The 18,620-nt window shown below is 39.9% G+C and overlaps 1 protein-coding gene and 1 pseudogene across 25 annotated transcripts in view; both read right to left on the reverse strand.

The window, feature by feature from the left end:
• Positions 1 to 1,703: 1,703 nt before the first annotated feature.
• Positions 1,704 to 2,718, reverse strand: LOC125413204 (ubiquitin-ribosomal protein eS31 fusion protein pseudogene; annotated as a pseudogene).
• A 731-nt stretch (positions 2,719 to 3,449) lies between these two features.
• Positions 3,450 to 18,620, reverse strand: part of Dlg1 (discs large MAGUK scaffold protein 1) — a 194,116-nt gene continuing 178,945 nt past the window's right edge. For all 25 annotated transcript variants that reach the window (XM_048453979.3, XM_085685425.2, XM_085685424.2 and 22 more), the window contains 3 exons: positions 17,331 to 17,440; positions 8,491 to 8,582; positions 3,450 to 5,115 (listed from right to left, as the gene is read on the reverse strand). In XM_048453979.3, the coding sequence (XP_048309936.2) occupies positions 5,009 to 5,115; positions 8,491 to 8,582; positions 17,331 to 17,440 (309 nt within the window). In that variant the 3' untranslated portion in view covers positions 3,450 to 5,008. The remainder of the gene's footprint in view (positions 5,116 to 8,490; positions 8,583 to 17,330; positions 17,441 to 18,620) is intronic.

The following is an 18,620-nucleotide window of genomic DNA, read 5'->3' on the forward strand; positions in this document are numbered from 1 at the left end:
TAGCTGCTCCATCTGGGAGGTGAGGGAGTCTAATTTTAGAGGCGCTGAAGACAGATTAGATCACTCATCTTCCCTAGAGCAAGTTCCCATTGTGCACTCATTAGCAACTTTCCCGTGGCGATTGTGCCATGTGCTGACTTCCACGAGTTTTTTTTACATTAAGAAATGAGTGCACATTAATTGTACAAGGCAATAGGTTTGTGATATTTCTGTTTATACTCCATATAGTTTTTTTTAAAAAATTCATCCATCAGTACAAACTCTTCAAAGCCTATCACTAACTGCTCACTGTTTGAGGAGAGGGTGTGTGTATGCACAAATGTGTGTGCTGTACCAAGATTCCTAAGGGTTAGTTCAGAGCCAACCTAAGGGACAAAACCACACCAAAATGCACCTGAGACGGCCAAGACCATGCACCGTCTGAAAATGGTACTTTCAGGTTAGTATACGGAGCCAGCTGATGAAAAGATCCTCGAGTACTCTGCACTTGAGTCACAGTTCCATAAATCATGCAGTAGAGTATTTAAAATTCTTGGGGTTACTATGTAAATAAACCATGTGTGGAGGCCCAAAAATGTGAGCCTATTTCCACATTGACCAAAGGTCAGAGAGTTGACCTTTGGAGGACTTACTTCTAGTCCTCCAAGGTTATTGTGTTTCTACCTCAAACAAAAGTCCCACCTAGATTTAGGCCAGAGAGTTCTGCTCTCTCAAAGCTATTGTCAAGAGGTGTGGCTAACAGTCAGACCTTGTATTTCAGGAACAGAGAAGTTGATCTGTTTCTACCTCAAACAAAAGTCTAAGGATCCTACTATGGGTCCAGTTCCTTTAGGGAGATGACAATGGATTATACCCAGGGAGTGGTTTGCCTACAGTATGTTTTGTTCTAGCAACAGAATGTTTAACTATGGTTGTAGCCTGTGACCGTCATTTCCTTGTATTATGTTAATGCAGTTTTTGTCTTTCTCCTACCTTTTGGGGTCAAGGGTATTTAAAGCAACTGGAAATTAAATGTGGGCAAATTTCAGTTCTCACTGGAATTCCCTCCCAATACAATCCTGTTTCTTTATTATTTTCTTTCATGTCTTCATATTCCTTACTAATATCTTCTAAATCCACATGCCTCTACCCTGGCAAGAGGTACTTTTGTCAAAGCTGGTCCCCGACAACCAGGCAACTGTTATAAAAAACAAGCCATAATCATTTGGAGTTTAAAAAACCAGGTTTTCTGAAAATGACAACAAACAACAAAAACCAGACTTCTGTCTTTCCATGGTTTCTTAGTGGGATGGCTCGTTTTTGTTCCCCTGACCTCAGTCATTCTTTGGAACCCTGTGGATAGCAAGACAGGGCTCTGAACTAGGTGCTTGAAGTGAACCAGATGGTCTGAGTATTTGGGAAGCTGTGTATGAGTTATATACAAACAGTATCATTTTCTTGAGACTTGGGCATCCAGATTTTCCTGTATTGTGATCGATCCTCTCCTCAGATACTAACACAGGAAACAGGGAAAAGAGACAACTGACTCTCACAGTCATATTTAAAGTGCTTCCATTTCACGACAGCCAAGGTGTCACTTCCTTTTATAATACAATCTTTTAAGATGATTTATTTTTATGTGCATTGCTGTTTTGACTGCATGTGTGTCTGTGTGAGGGTATCAAATCCCCTGGAAGTGGAGTTATAGGCAGTTGTTGAAATTACCTGGCACGAATGAGAAGGAAACACGGAACACACAACAAACCCACTTAGGAGTCTATTAGAGGGGGCGTGTACAGGGGAAGTCAGTGTGGCGAGAGAGGGAGAGGGGGAGGAGGAGAGGGAGAGAGATGGCCTGCCCGTTTTTTTATTCCCTGTCTTTTTATTTATTCATACACAACTACTTGTCTTCTGGCTTGTTGAAACAGTAAGTCAGACAACACTTGCCACAGTAATGTCTGTCAAAGTGGCTAGCCATGAAAACTCGAGCACCACATTCATCAGGAGGACACTCTCGACGAAGACGACTAATTTTGCCATTTTCATCCACCTTATATTACTTCAGTACAGCCAACTTCACCTTCTTTCTCTTGTGCTTGTTCTTCTTGGGAGTGGTGTAAAACTTCTTCCTTTTCTTAGCACCACCGCGAAGTCTCAACACCAGATGAAGGGTGGACTCCTTTGGGATGTTGTAGTCAGACAAAGTACGGCCATCTTCCAGCTGCTTGCCAGCGCAAGATCAGCCTCTGCTGCTCAGGAGGAATTCCTTCCTTATCCTGGATCTTGGTCTTGACATTTTCTATAGTGTCCAAGGGTTCAACCTCGAGGGTGATGGTTTTCCCCGTAAGGGTCTTCACGAAAATCTGCATCCTGGCGGCGCTGCCACCACAGGTGTCGGATCGAAAAGCCTGCCGAGCTTTTAAAAGTTCCCTAGCGCATGCGCACAGGGGGTTGACATGACTATGCCATATGCAGATGAGGGGCTCAGGCATGTGTGCAATGACTTAGCTGAGTCATACATGGATGATGTAACGAGACATGCGTGTGGGTCACACAGAGCCCTTTAACATTCCCAGGGCCATTAGGTACTTCTGCCTGAGGGCTTGTCTGCACATGCATGGCCCAAGAACCCAGAAGTGTTAGCCTTATTGTGGCTAAAATCCTAACAGTTGTGAGCTGCTATTTGGGTGCTGGGAATTGAGCCCAGGTCCTCCAGATCAGCCAGTGTTCTTAACTACTGAGTCATCTCCCCAGCCCCCACTGTGTGACACTGTGTGAATGTATGTGTACATTGAATTGGAATTCTTTCAATGTACCATGTATTCCCTCCACCCCCACCCCACACATATACATGCGTCTGAGAGCATGAACATGTGTGTTATCTGTGGTCGTGGAAGTCAGAGGTTGATGTTGGCAATTTCCCTCCAACATCCAAGGCAGGGTCTCAGGTGAACCCAGAGCTAGCTACACGATCTAGGGATCTCATTCCAGCCCTCATTCCTTTCTGGTTCCCTCCCCAGTCCTGTTTGAAGATCACTACTGTTGGTTTACAGAAATGAGGAAAATTAGTGGGAAACTACCTTATTGGTACCTGCTCCCCAAGGTCTCTGTAGTATCAAGCTACCTATCAATTTTGCCCAGCAGATATCTGGAAAGAAACAAATACAATTTTTAGAGCATGAATGGCGGTCCTTTAGGATGTCTTCCTGCTCTTCAGTGTGTGACCACTTGCTACACGCTTCACAATGGCTTATCCTGGGATCTCGCTTGTTGTAAGGTGGTTTTGGAGCTCTCAACATCTTCCACTTTTCTTCCTGAGTGTTTATGTTTGGCAATGATCTACTGTGTCTACTGTAAGAGCTACACACATTCCTCCTGTCTTTAAACTTGTTATGTAATATGGTGAATCAATGCGACAAAATGCCAGGTTATTAAAAAAACCCTCCAAAATTCAAGACACATTTGACATATGGATTTTACAATAAAGTTTATTAGCTGTTCTCCTCTTTCTCATAAATGGAATGGATAACGTTGATAATTCTTTACAAACCAGTACTTATTTAAGAAATTTTAACGAAGTTGCCCAAAACCACATTTGAATAAACAATTCCAAAGAGCAATGGGAAGCCAAATGATACTAATAATGGACTAGAGAAAGTGATTTCTGAAGGTATTTGGCCTCTCACTAAAATTTAGGAAGTTTGCTGTAAAGACCTGTGCAATTCTAGTACAGTGCAGCTACGTAAGATGAAGTGTCTGGGGGAGTCTCAAAATGGAGTTTTTCTATTAATGAAATGAGAACAAAAAGAGGGGTGGGGGACCAAAATCAAACTCCACAACAAGAACACAACACTGACAGAAAGCCTATGAGCACTCTGGAACTTCTGTAGGAAAGAGGAGAACACGCTCACACGTCTTGCAATCTAGTTTTCTAGAGGTTTTTCCTCACCACCACCGGACACTTGCTTTCAGTTCACATGATTAAGGAAGATAAGTCTCATCAATTAATATTTAATTTAAAAACCAAACAAAAGTTAGAAGTAGGTGGCAAAAGAAAAATATATTTTAAATATATATATATATGTTTGTGTGTGCAACTATGTAAAGAAAATAATTCCCATAGTTACAGAGTTTAGTTAAAGAAAGTTTTATATATATTTATATATATTTTATTATAACAAAATAGGCAGTTATTGTGGGTAAAATAGTCATTAAAATCTGTCCCCCACCCTAAGCATACATTAAAATTTCAGGCTATGAACTGAACACCTTCCCACTGTCATGATTACTACATTTCCACAGAAACTTTCTTGTCCGCAGTTCTGTCTGTGAAAAAGTGAGCCCCCTTCACCTCAGCAGGGCCATAAACAGTGTGTGGACAGTGCTTGAGAGGCACTGTGACCGGTGCTGCACGAGCTGATGAAAACCACCCAGACACTGTAATTCCTAGAAAGTGCACTAGGGGAGGGCTCATAAAGACCTCTCATGAGTATTATGAATTAACTCAGACATTAATTTTGAAGTAAAACCCCTATTTTTCTTATTTGTCTTTAATGAAATAATTACTTTAATACCAGAAGTCAATTGAGGAACGAACTTGAGAGCTAATACACCGGCCAAACCATGCTATTAAAGTTAAGCGTGCATTGTTGCTCAAGGTCCACCGAGTCACTGATTAGAACCACCTTTCATTTGTACTGAAATTGGAAAAGAATGTATATAAAGCTTTTCTGAAAATCTCTTAAAGTTAACTTTCCCTTAAACATTAAGGAATTTTACAATTTTGCATCTCCCCAAACCCCTGACAGCTGGTCAGGCCATTCATCTTCAGTTCTGGAAAACGGCCAGAAACCGATAGTAGTAACATAGAATAATACAGATGACGCAACATGAAGGAGACACTAGATGTCAAAAATGGGCAAACTGCCGACATGAGGGTCCGAGTCAGTGTGAAAGGAGCATTGAAGACAGACTCCAGGGCAGGGCAGAGAAGTGAGACCATGGAAGAAAGAAACAGAAAAGCCAGTCTTCATAATTTTTCTTTTGCTGGGACCCAAATGTAAGGACCAGACTGTTCTTCTATGACCTGCTTCACTTGGTTGTAAATGTCCTCCAGCGTGTCTCCCTGGACAATAGCTGAAATGACAAAAGCCAGAAGTGCCCATTACTCTTTCTTTGCCATCAGTAAGTATTTTGGTGAGATGGGAGAAGGCAAACTTTGGAAGCAGTTGAACACATGGATGTCCTTGGCAACAACTGGTCATTTAGCTGACTTTACCAGGCGAACAATACACACAAAATGACCAAATATGAGACACAGCCATTCTCTCTTTACCTTTTGTCTGGAGTTTACTTTGCTCATCATCTGAGCTTGCATTAGCTCATTCACTCATCCATCTGAGGGTGCTAGAGACTGAGCCTGGGTCCTTGCACAGGCTGACCATGGGCTCTCTGAGTTATGTCCTGCAGTCATTAGTTTTATCATTTTAATACAAAGTGTTTGTTTCCTCAACTTTTGTGGGAGCTACAGAGAGCGAGCACAGCTACTCATCTGGTGATGGCAGTGGGGGGGGGGTTAGGAAAAGACGGCTGACTATGGGTTGTGCGCTCTGCTGAGGTGTGAAGTGGGCCAGTACTGAGTGTAGGTGGACTGATACATACAAGCTAGAGCCTTAGTAGTTAGAATCTACTAAAATCAATGTTAGAAAATGTGTAATAAAAAATGGCAACAGAGGCATCTGTCATGGTGCATGTCTGAAATTTAATGCCTTGAAAGGCAGAGGCAGGAGGAGTACAAATTCTTGATCAGCAGGGGCTATACAACTAAATCAAAAATGTCTCAAAAATCACAGTTATAACATCAAAAATGGTAGCAATTACTAAGAACTAATTATTTGAATACTTAGAGCCTCTAGTCTGTAAGGATCAAAGGTTAGCTAATAAAACTAAAAAGACAGCATGGCACTAGGCAGGTGGCTTACAGAGATGATCCAGCACTCAGGAGGCCCAGGCATGTGCACCAAGTGGGTGTAAGGAAACCACACGTGTTAGTTGCCTATGGCCTGAGACATCTGGAATAAAATGCCAAAAGGAGATGTGAAGTGTAACTGTCTGGCTTGTGATGAGGTTAAGAACACCATCATGAGGAACATCTATGTGCCTAAGAAGAACTTCTATATAGCTGAGAATGTTTGAGTAATCAAAAGCTAAGCTTTAAAATGTTTGAGTATCAATTCGGTGATAAAAGCTCACATTCTGAGCTACATGGAGGTATTCTTTAATATCTGCGAAGACACACATTTGGCAAACATCAGTTTCATCTTGCCTGGCTCAAGTGCTTCCCAGCACAGGGTCACAGTGGCAAGCAGTGAAGAACAGCTACCTTGGGAAACACACACACTTTGCCTACTGGGTAAGTCGGGGTTCTCCCCGGGTTGGTAAAGCAAGAGGTCAATGCCACAGATACCTCATTCATTCATTACCACTGAAACCAACCCCACTAGGAACAGTTCAGAATGAAAGCCCAAGCACTGCATGGTGCAGAGGACCAGGTCACTTCTTCATAACTCACATCTAAGGAGATTCCACAAGAGGACTGGCTTCCACTCGTAAAGAATGTCAAGGTTATGACTGACTAACAGATAAAGGCTAATGGATGGTTCTAGATTAAAGTAGACCAATTATGTGTGGTAGCTCAATGCAATACGTGCTCCTGGATTAAACCCTGAAATTTTTTTTTTATCATTTTACTCTAACAACTGCTAATATCTCGGGGAAGTCTGTATTAAAAGGTGAGATTATCAATGCTAAATTTCCTGGGTTTGATTAGCAGCATCTCACTATAAAGGGACATAAGCAAACATTCAAATATCTTTCTTCCTCTTTTTGAAAAACTGACATATTTAGAAGTAAAGGACATCTATTTGTAACAAGTTCAGATGTTTTAGAGATAAAATGTAACATTTGAAAAATATGGGTAAAGGACATGGGCTGTTCTTACGCTAATATTCTTATGGTTTCTAAGTCTGAAATTAAAGGAAAAAAAAGATCCTTTTCCCTTTAGCACATGGTTTATATCAGAGCACTTAACTGGAATTTATATAATCATTAGTTTAAATGAGGTCAGGCGCGGTCGTGTGTGTCCCAGCTACTCAGGTAGCAAATGTAGACCAGTCTCTTGAGTCTAGGAGGTCAGGGCCACCTTGGGCAACCCAGCTAAACCCTATTTTTTCTAGCCAAGTCTAAGCTGTTATTATAGTGGTGGGCTAGCTGCTGCCAGAGTTGGGTTGTTCATGCAGTCCCCTCTAGTCCTCTAGCAGCCTGTGTGTTGGTTGCCCTTCTGTAGGTCATTTAGTACACGAAGACACTCACAAATTGCAATCCCTTTCATCTTGAAATTCTCAATCCTCCCAATTGTCAGCAAAAAAAATTCCTTGCCTATATTAGGTCTACTGTATACTGTTATAGTAGCAGAAAACACACTAAGACAAACAATTCACCAATCTCATTTCTGGGTATATAACCAAATGAAATATCAAAGTAAATCAAAGAACCATCTGTAATTTTTTGTTAACCTCAATATTACAATATACAAAAAAATGAAAACCAGCTAAATGTTTGTTAACAAAGAAACTATAGGGCATTTAAATATATATAATGAGAATATTATTCAGTCATAAAAGAAGGAATCCTTTCCTTTTTGACAACCTGAATGAATAATACATAAGACATTAAGCTGAACTAAATAAACTAGACACACAAAAATACATTCTACATGGCCTCATTTACCTGTGGAATCTTCTATGAATCTGAATTCATAGAAGCGGGGAGTACAGTGATGACTCCCAGATTGGGGGTGGGGGGTGCAGAATAAGAAAATGCTGATCAAAGGATATAAACTTCTATTTTAAGGAGGAAATGTGGTGGTATAGTCACAGTTCAGTGACAGTGCTGGCCTAGCTATGCAAGGTCACAGCACTGGGAAGAACCAAGACGCTAAAAAGACAATTTCTGTGTACTAATGTAGAGCATGGTGACTATAGTAACAAAAGCAGATCTCAACCGGACACACACAATCAACCAACACACATACAATCATACACACACCCATACACCAGGAACTATGGTGACATATTGCAGTAATCAACTCACAAAGTATGCAATATTACACTGTATACCCTGAATGCCCCTGAATCTGGAAACTCTATTTCAGTAAGCCTGGGGAGAATGAATCAAAATTTACAAAGGGTAAGAGAAAAGGTAGAGGCTTCAAAAAGCAGTGAAATGAAATCTGCTTTCCTCTGGTCAACTGTGAATCACGGCTGTGCACAAAACCATAGGAACACTACATTTTAAGGTTTCTCATTACCAGCAAGGCGAACTTTTGAGTTTCCCACAGGACAAACCCACAGATCTTAGAATTTACTTTGAAAACTACAGGACTAGCTACTACTAGTAGATGTGGATACAGCAAGATTTTCTCAAAAGGGCGCTGTCACACATGGTTCCAACCTGTGAAATGTTCAGTGAACTCCTGTTCCAATTTCATGGCTCTTTCAAATGTTTTTCTGGCTTGTTCTTCTGTTAGACGCTTATTCATTTCCCTATGCAAATAAATTTAGAAACTGGTGATTACCACATTGTAATACTCTGAAAAAAAGATGAGCGAAGACATAAAAGGCATAAAATAACAGGAAGTTTAACTCTGTACAAACGCTAACCATCACTAAGAGCAGACTGTGCCTAGTCCTGCTGTCTGACCACGCAGCGACAAGAGAGCCACAGCACTTTCTACACTAGCTCATAGCAGCCAGCGCGTGCAGCTCTGACAACTCTCACTGTGCACTTCATGTGAAAACGTAACTCACAGCCTGTAAATGAGCACATTAGATAGCACAATAAGAAATCAGAGTCTGAGAAAACACTGTAAAAGGACCTAGTGGAATCAGCAGACAAAAAAGAAGGAAGACTATGCATGAAAAGTTTAAGCATCTGTCATGAGTAAACCTTATTTAGAACTTGGCTACAGGAAAAGACTGAAAACACAGACATAAGTAAATCTGACTGTGTTAAAATATTAGTTAAATGCCATGTTTATAGTGGAGATGCTTTTAACTCAGCAATTACTTTTCAAATACATGAAATGATACACATGAAATTTATCTCAAAATAATCTGAGGGCGTGTGGACAGAAGTAGTAAGCCAACTGCAAGCCCTAGGTCCTCTTGCAGCAGGATGATGAGTACACAGGGGTTTGTTTCCTCTTGTGAGAGGAATCTTTTGCTGTCTTAGCATTATGCAGGACATTTTGTGTGGCTATAGCAATGTTCTTCCAATCTTCAGGATTCCCAGAACACTTCTTGTAGGGTAGGTATAATGGTGATGAACTTCTGCTTTTGCTTATCTGTGAACATCTTAATTTTCCCAATTATAAACAATTTTATTATTCTGTGTCATGGTACACGGGTACACATCATGGTATCCTTGTGGAGGTGAGGACAACTCTGTGGTGACACTTCTCTCATCTTCACAGGGGCTTAGGATCAGACGCACAGCAGGATTATGCAGCAAGCTCCTTTCCTCACTTGGCTCTATCACTGGCCCTTTCCCTCATTCTTGCTGGGTGTAGTATTCTTGATTGACAGGTTTTATTTCTTCAGTGTTTATTATTATTATTGTTGTTGTGGTTTTTTGAGACAGGGTTTCTCTGTAGCTTTGGAGCTTGTCCTGGAACTAGCTCTGTAGACCAGGCTGGCCTTGAGCTCTGCCTGCCTCTGCCTCCTGAGTGCTGGGATGAAAGCTGTGCACCACCACCGGCCAGCTTCTTCAGTGTTTTTGATGCACGGACTCACACTGCCTTCTGACTTCCAAAGGTTTTGACAAGAATTCTGCTGATAATCTTACTGAAAAATCTCCTGGCTGTGGTGTCATTCCTCAGGCTGTGTGCAGCACTGCCTTCCCACAGCCTCTCAGGGCACTCCATTCCTTATGCTTGGGCTTTACTCAACACTTTGGATATTTATATTTATGACTTTTAAATAAAATCTGGGAATTTTCTTCAAATAATCTCTTTGTCCCCTGCTCCCATTTTGGAATTCATAATGTACATTGGTCTATTTAATGGCAGCTCCCAGTTCCTTGAAGCTCTGTTAACTTTTCTCTAATTTTTTTTTTTTTTTTGTTCCTCAGACTTGGTAATTTCCATTGTTCTAATCTTTAAGTTCGATGAGTCTACTGCCTGCTCAAATTTGCCTCAGTCTCTTGAGGAATTTTACTCTAGTAACTGTTTTTTCCCCTAGAACTTAAAAAATTTTATTTTCAGTTATGTTATCTTTGTGTTGCTGTATGAGTATGTGCGCATGAGTCCAGTGTCTATGAAGGCCAGAAGAGGATGTTGGACCCACAGAGCTGGAGTTACAGGCTGTTGTACAGTCCAAGGTGAGTCCTGGGAACTCAAGCTGGATCCTCTCCAAGAGTAGTATGTGCTCTTATGGGGCGAGCAATCGTTAGCCCCCCAGAACGTCAAGTTTTCTCTTATTGATATTTCCAATTTCCTCAGATAGTTTCTTGACTTTGATCTCGTCTTTTATGCATCGCTAAGACATTATAAATATCATATAACACAGTGCAGAAAGGATACTATGGGAACAAAGAGGGAGACAACAGATGCCAACACAGCTGAGTATGAGCACTGAATGATATATATGGATAAAAATGTCATATGGAAACCCACTATTTTTTATTTAAAAACCATTTATTATAATAAATTCACTTTATAGTCTCTATTGACATCTGGTCTGTCTCAGGAAATTTATTGTTTTCTTTGAATGCAGCATTATTTGCTATTTATTTGTTTACATTTTAACAATTTATTTATTTATTATGTATACAGTGTTCTGCCTACATGTATGCCTGCATGACAGAAGAGGGTACCAGATCTCACTACAGATGGTTGTGAGCCACCATGAGGTTGCTGCGATTTGAACTCAAGACCTCTAGAAGAGCAGATAGTGTTCTTGACTGCTGAGCCATCTCTACAGCCCCCAATTTTTATACTTTTTGTTCAAGCTTTATATTTGAATATTATGATTCAGTAACACTAGAGACTAATTTTTGTTGTTCTATTTAAAATTTAATTATTTACTGTTGCAGAGTGGTTTCTGTACTGAGGCAGCCTGCTAAAAACTGAAGCTTTTTCTCAGGTATTTTCTGAGACTTTCCATGACCATTTACAATGTATTTCTAAATTATACCCATACACGTGACTACTTTCAAATGTCCTGGGCTGGCTACCAAAATAAAACAAGATAAAGTCAAGGGGGTGGGTGGCAGGTCTGTGGAAAGTCACTGGGGCTTTAAGTCTTCGAAAATTACTTTAAAACGGGGTGGCTGACTACAGTTCTAAGTAAGAAAGCAACCATTTAGCATGGCAGTTCCTCGCTCACAGGAGATAGGGTCTTTGTTGTATCCTTTGCTCTTAGAAATTGCATGCTGATAGCTGAAAAAAATGCATGCATGGCTGCTTGCTATGGGGCTAAAAATAAAGGAATGGGGCGCTGACACCATTAACCCTTTAAACCAACCCCAGGAAGCTGTAAGGCTTCTAAAGATTTCGAAGTTCCAAAATAGGTCGAAGAGAGAGATCCTGCTAATGGAACCACTGTATATGTGAGGGTGATGGATTACTGCTGTAATCTATCATTATTTGGGAACAAGTCTAGCCCATTTACCCTGCCATCCCCACCCCTGGGCTTTGTTTATGCCCGACAAGTGCTCTGCTCTAGACCTTCAGTGCCCTGATGGATTCTGAAGTATTAAACCAGTCTTACAGTCTAGGAATAAACTCTGCTTGGTTATTCTACTTTATTAGGTGTAAGACCACATAAGATTTTCTTTTTGTCCTCTTCTTAACTTTTTTTGAAGTGTAACTTTAAAGACATGGAAGTATGATATCTTAAATGTACAGCACGACAAATGGTCACAAACCTGTGCACCGAGTACTCAGGTCAATGCAGAGCATCCCCAGTGCTCTGAAAGTCAGGGACACCTTCCTCAAACCTAAGTGTTATTTGGTTTCTGCAAGTGATGATTAAACCTGAATTTCAGTGTGCAAACTTTTAATTTGAGATCTTTTATTAAAATTGCAAGATTCTCCCATCATTTGTACACAGTTGGGAGACTACTCGTGCTTATTTTTACAAAACGTTTCATCGTGAAAATGGTATAACTGATGAATTCAGCTACCTGTAGTCATTTAGGTAGTTTCTAGATGTTGGCTATTTGAACAGTACTGCTAGCAAGCAAGTATTTTTGGCTAATACAAGCAAGTGCTATAAGCTGCAACATTATACAGTAATTGCTCAGCCATTTTTTTCACAAGCAACTTATCAGAATCAAGGGATATGATAAAGGCTAAACCAAAAAGCACCTTTTTTTTTTTTTTGGCATTATTGCTTCCTGAATAAAGTGGCTGTTCTTTGCTGTAAATTTTTTTTTTTTTGCTGTAGCTGACTCCTTTTCTGGTTACATATTTGAGAATTAATCCCCCCTAGCTATGTGTGAAAACAGTTTCATACTGCCAGACCTCCTTTCCTCTCTCCTAGATAAGTGCAAAGATCTGCCTTCCTATCATTATCTTTATCAGCAGGCATTTGGTCATTCCATTTAAGATATTCACAGATATCCAAGGACATAGAATTACGACCTGCCCAAGCTGCCGCTCTGGTTTTACTCTACTTAAAAGATTAACTCCTTATGCTCACTTTCACCTCAGTTTACTGATGATTTTAATTCAGGAAATTTACACTTTGTGTTTTGGTGCGGGAGAATTGTCTGTATTCTGTCATTCATGCATTTTAATAAAACGCTGATTGGCCAGGCAGGAAGTATAGGCGGGTCAACTAGACAGGAAGTAGAGGCGGGGCAATGAGAATAGGAGAAGGCTAGAGAGGAGGAAGCTCTCTCTGCCATTCCTGCGCAGACCACCGAAGAGACAGCATGTAACTTGTCCAGCTGAGAAAGGTATGGAGCCATGTGGCTAATGTAGATAAGGATAATGGGGTAACATAAGTTATAAGAGCTAATAAGTAGCCTGACCTAATGGGCCAATCAGTTTATAACCTAATGTAGACTCCGTGTGATTTTCTTTGGGATTTGCCTGCTGTGGGGTACCCGGGAGGGACAGAAACCCCAACAAGCAGGCCCCTTATGTTACAGTGCTTTACAATCAAGGACAGCAGAAAGGATAATTAAGAGGAAGACCCACAACACCCACAATCAGAATGGCTGTTTACAGCACATCCTGGAACTGGTAATTTAGAGACCTGGGTTCCTTTTTTGTTTCGACTGCCTAGAGCAAAACTCCAGACCTAGACCTGTAGAAATTGCAGTGTCTGGTGTATGTGCTATTAGATGCAGGAGCCATTAGCTTCCCCCTGACCATTTGTGTAGGTTGCTTGGTTACCCGACTCTATGCATGCTGGAAGAAAAGAAGTGGCACTCCGATTTAAACAATTCATGCCCTATTAATAATTTTACTGAAAATAAACTTTTGGCTCTTTCTATCCACCTAAAAACATAGCCTAGGAATCTAACCTTCCCCTTTAGAATCCCTAGATGATTTAATTTCTTTCTTAACTAGAGTTCACTTAACGTGCATGGATCTCTCTCTGTGTGTGTATGAAAACTCTTATCAGATTTTTTATGGGGCAAAAGAATTCTGGCCCTGGAACCTGATAGGGCTGGGGAATTGCTAGTTTTATATATATGACTGGGAACGTTTATAACAGGCAGAACAAGAAAGAACAAGGTAGAACAAAAAAGAAAAAGAATGAAAAGAGACAGAGAAAAGAAGAATAAAGAAACATGGACATATAGAACCTGTTGGGAGTAGATTTCTTACCCCTCAGATTTCTAGCCAGTTTAGCTTATCCTAAAAGTCTTAAACACTGGAACTTTAAGGGTCCTGTAGAACAATCATTTCTGTTGTATATATCTAGGAATGAGAGCTCTAGGCTAATCATAAATTCTACATATGGCAACTTTGAAGGTACTGTAAATTTATCGATGTAGATTCACCAAGCGACCCTAGAGACTGTGAGGTGTTTTCACACTCTCCATATCTGCCAAAGATGTGCGCTGTCTTTTTCCATTTTTGCTATTCTGATGTGTAGGTGGTAACATATGACATGGCTTTCACTTGTTTAAAGCCACTGCATGTTTAATGTGTGCCGACTGCTTGAAGTCCTTTCTGTGCCCTGTCCAAGGCCTGATTTCCTTTTTTTTCTTTTTTAAATTGATTTTTTTATTGAGTTCTACATTTTTCTCTGCTCCCCTCCCTGCCTCTCCCCTCTCCCTTCAGCCCTCCCCCAAGGTCCCCATGCTCCCAATTTACTCAGGAAATCTTGTCTTTTTCTACTTTCTACTTCCCATGTAGATTAGATCTATGTATGTCTCTCTAGTGTCTGTATTGTTGTCTGAGATCTCTGCGACTATGGTGTGTAGGTTGGTTTTCTTTGCCTTATGTTTAAAAACCACCTATGAGTGAGTACATGTGATAATTGTCTTTCTGTGTCTGGGTTACCTCACTCAAAACAATGTTTTCTAGCTCCACCCATTTTCCTGCAAAATTCAAGATGTCATTTTTTTTTCTGCTGTGTAATACTCCATTGTGCAAATGTACATTTTCCTTATCTATTCTTCAGTCGAAGGGCATTTAGGTTGTTTCCAGGTTCTGGCTATGACAGAACATAGTTCAGCACATGTAGTTGTGGCACAATTGAGCATCCTTTAGATATATACCCAAAAGTGGCATCACTGGGTCTTGAGTAACGTTGTTTCCTAATTTTCTAAGAAATTGCCACACTGATATCCAAAGGGATTGTACCAGCTTGCATTCCCACCAGCAATGCAGAAGTGTTCCCTTTTCCCCACAACCTCTCCAGCATAAGTTGTTATCAGTATTTTTGATCTTGGCCATTCTTACAGATGTAAGATGGAATCTCAGAATTGTTTTGATTTGCATTTCTCTGATGACTAAGGATGCTGAATATTTCTTAAGTGTCTTTCAGCCATTTTAGATTCCTCTGTTGAGAGTTCTCTGTTTAGGTCTGTACTCCATTTTTTTTTTTATTGGATTATGTGTTCTTTTGGTGTCCAATTTCTTGAGTTCTTTGTATATTCTGGAGATCAGACCTCTGTCTGATGTGGGCTTAATGAAAATCTTTTTCCATTCTGTAGGCTGTCGTTTTGTCTTGCTGACCGTGTCCTTTGCTTTACAGAAGCTTTTCAGTTTCAGGAGGTCCCATTTATTAATTGTTTCTCTCAGTGTCTGTGCTGCTGGGGTTATATTTAGGAAGTGGTTCCCTGTGCCAATGTGTTCAAGTGTACTTCCCACTTTCTTTTCTATAAGGTTGGCTGGCTTTATGTTGAGGTTGTTGATCCATTTGGACTTGAGTTTTGTGCAAGGTGATAGATATGGGTCTATTTTCATTCTTCTACATGTTGATATCCAGTTATGCCAGCATCATTTGTTAAATATGCTTTCTTTTTTCCATTTGATATTTTTTGCTTCTTTGTCAAAAATCAGGTGTTTGAAGGTATGTTGATTAATATCCGGGACCTCCTGTCTGTTCTTAAGCCAATACCAGCATGTTTTCAGTACTGTAGCTCTGTGGTAGAGTTTGAAGTCAGGGATTGTGATGCCTTCAGAAGTTCTTTTACTGTATAGGATTGTTTTGGCTATCTTGGGTTTTTTGCTTTTCACATGAAGTTGAATACCATTCTTTCGAGGTATGTGAAGAATTTTGCTGGGATTTTGATGAGCATTGAATCTGTAGATTTAAAGGCCTGATTTCAATTGGGCCTCCTGTGTTAAACTGTAATGACTGCTGATGCACACTGATGCCCTCTTTTCATTCTCGTGTGAATGCTGGAATGTTTGACCTTGTTTCTGCTCATTCTTCATGTGTACTGTATTTTCAAAGAACATCTTCCCATCCATCTTCTCTGTTATATGCCGACTTCCTATTTCATTAATTTTTCTTCTGCCTTCTTTGAATTTAATGGTTGACTTCTAACTTCTCTCCTTGCTTATGTTTTCTGAAACAGTGTCTTTCTCACTCTGTAGCCCAGGCTGGCCTTGAATTTTCAGCAGCCCCCCGCAACTGCCCCCAGCTTCTCAGTCCTGAGATCGGGTGTTTGCCAACACGCCTGATGTTTGATTTCATCTACTAGAGTATTTATAGGCTGTGTAACCTCCTTCACTAAAGATATGACATTAAGTATATCACCTTTTATATGTAGTTCCAAACATTTTTTATTAATTTCCAGATTAATTCTGACATGTGCAGAAGATATTGTTTTCAACCATTTGAAAATTATACCCCAGCTGACAGTTTGGTAACCGTCATGTGTGTTTGAAGTTAATGTATCTTGCATATGTTGAATATAGTATTTAGTAAGTATCATTGCTGAGTACAGAGTTTTAATAAACAAGACATTCATGTTCAATGATACTATTTTTTTTGTTCTCCTTGTTTTCATTTGAGCTTTCTTTTATTTTTTACTTAATTTCACATATAAATGAAAATACATTTATCTGTTTATGTATGGAAATACGTCCCTGTGTGAGGGTCAGGAATCAACTTGGAGGAGTCCTCCCTTTTGCTATGTGGGTCCTGGAAACTGAACTCAGGTTGTCGTCAGGCTTGGAGGAAAACTGCCTTTGTGGAGCCATCTCAAATCTTCTGTCAGTTAAGAAGCCACCATTCTTTATAGCTGTAATGGCTAGTACACAGCTGTACTGCCCACCATTCTTTATAGCTGTAATGGCTAGTACACAGCTGTACTGCCCACCATTCTTTATAGCTGTAATGGCTAGTGCACAGCTGTACTGCCCACCATTCTTTATAGCTGTAATGGCTAGTGCACAGCTGTACTGCCCACCATTCTTTATAGCTGTAATGGCTAGTACACAGCTGTACTGCCCACCATTCTTTATAGCTGTAATGGCTAGTACACAGCTGTACTGCCCACCATTCTTTATAGCTGTAATGGCTAGTACACAGCTGTACTGCCCACCACTCTCTATAGCTGTAATGGCTAGTACACAGCTGTACTGCCCACCACTCTCTATAGCTGTAATGGCTAGTACACAGCTGTACTGCCCATTTAATAATATGATTGAAGATGACAAGATATGACGCTCATTTAATCTCACAACACCCTTAAGATGGACAGAAATACTACTTTCTCCACTTTCTATGGAGAGAATGAGATGCAAGGAGGACAAGTAAGTACCTCAAGGCTGACTGATCTGCACTTAAATGGAGCACTGTAGGCATGATACTTACATGATATTTTCCATGGATTTGGGTTTAATAAAAATAGATATTGGGTAAAGCTGTGCAATCTGCAATCTCTTTATGGCATTTCCAGACACATCAAGGATACAATGCTTGCCCTAAAACAGAGACAATAAAGAAGAAAATTAAATAAGTGGACCAAATCTTTTCAATTATACCAAAGGTGTCCCTCCACAAGTTATAATCTGAATTATGGCTCATAGATCTTCTTTTACTTCAAAAGTGTCATTTATTAGTAAATTTTAGAAGAGAAATTGAATGAAGAAAATAATGATTATGAAGTTACTTCTCCATTCTCAAAGCCATTTAAAAAATTAAAATACAGTTCTCATATTTCTAGTTTTTATATAAAAAATACTGCTCAATGGGTAGAGAGATGGCTCAGTAGTTAACAAGGTGTATTATTCTTGCAGAGGATTTGAGGTTAGCTCATGGCACCTATGTTGGGCAGTTTATAGCCACTGGTCAAACTACAGCTTCAGGGGATCCAAAACTCTCTTCTGACCCCAATGGAAACCTGTATGAACTCATGTACACACACACACACACACACACACACACTAAAATCTACAAATAATTCCAAAGGTAATTAATGAACTTCATTTCATAAAATGGCATGATCAGAAGGTGAAAAAATTCTAGAACACCTGTTCAAACCTGTAAATCCTCATTACCACTATTCTTTAAAAAAAAGTTATTTGTATTTCTGTACATATCTGAGTGTGCTCAAGGAGACCAGAAGAGTCCCCTGTAGCTGGAGGTATAAAAAGTAGTTGTAAGCTATCTGATGTAGGTGCCAGGAACCAAACTCAGGCATTCTGTGAGAACAGTACATACTCTTAACCACTGAGTCATCTCTTTAGCCCCACACTTCCACAATTCTGGTCTTCTAATTTTCATTACACGGCTAGAAAATACTATAGACTGTCATTTGAAAAATCCAATTCTGGATTTACATAACTTTTCTGACAGATTTACTAACACAAAAGGCCATTTACATTTTTATTATAGATGTGTATTTCTAGTTACAAAGAAAGTGAAAATTAAATAAATTTTATTGCGATATTTAAAAATCAGGTTCTCAATATTATCAAGTACCTTGTAATTTAAAGGCTAGAGTTCATATTAGGAAATAATATTTTGCTGGGTGGTGCTGGCACACACCTTTAATCCCAGCATTTGGGAGGCAGAGGCATGTGGATCTCTGTGAGTTCAAGGCCAACTTTACCTACAAACTGAGTTCCAGGACAGCTAGGACTGTTACACAGAGAAACCCTG

Source organism: Myodes glareolus, chromosome 2 (genome assembly GCF_982192425.1).
Source record: "Myodes glareolus chromosome 2, mMyoGla1.1, whole genome shotgun sequence".
In the NCBI taxonomy this organism is placed as follows: domain Eukaryota; kingdom Metazoa; phylum Chordata; class Mammalia; order Rodentia; family Cricetidae; genus Myodes; species Myodes glareolus.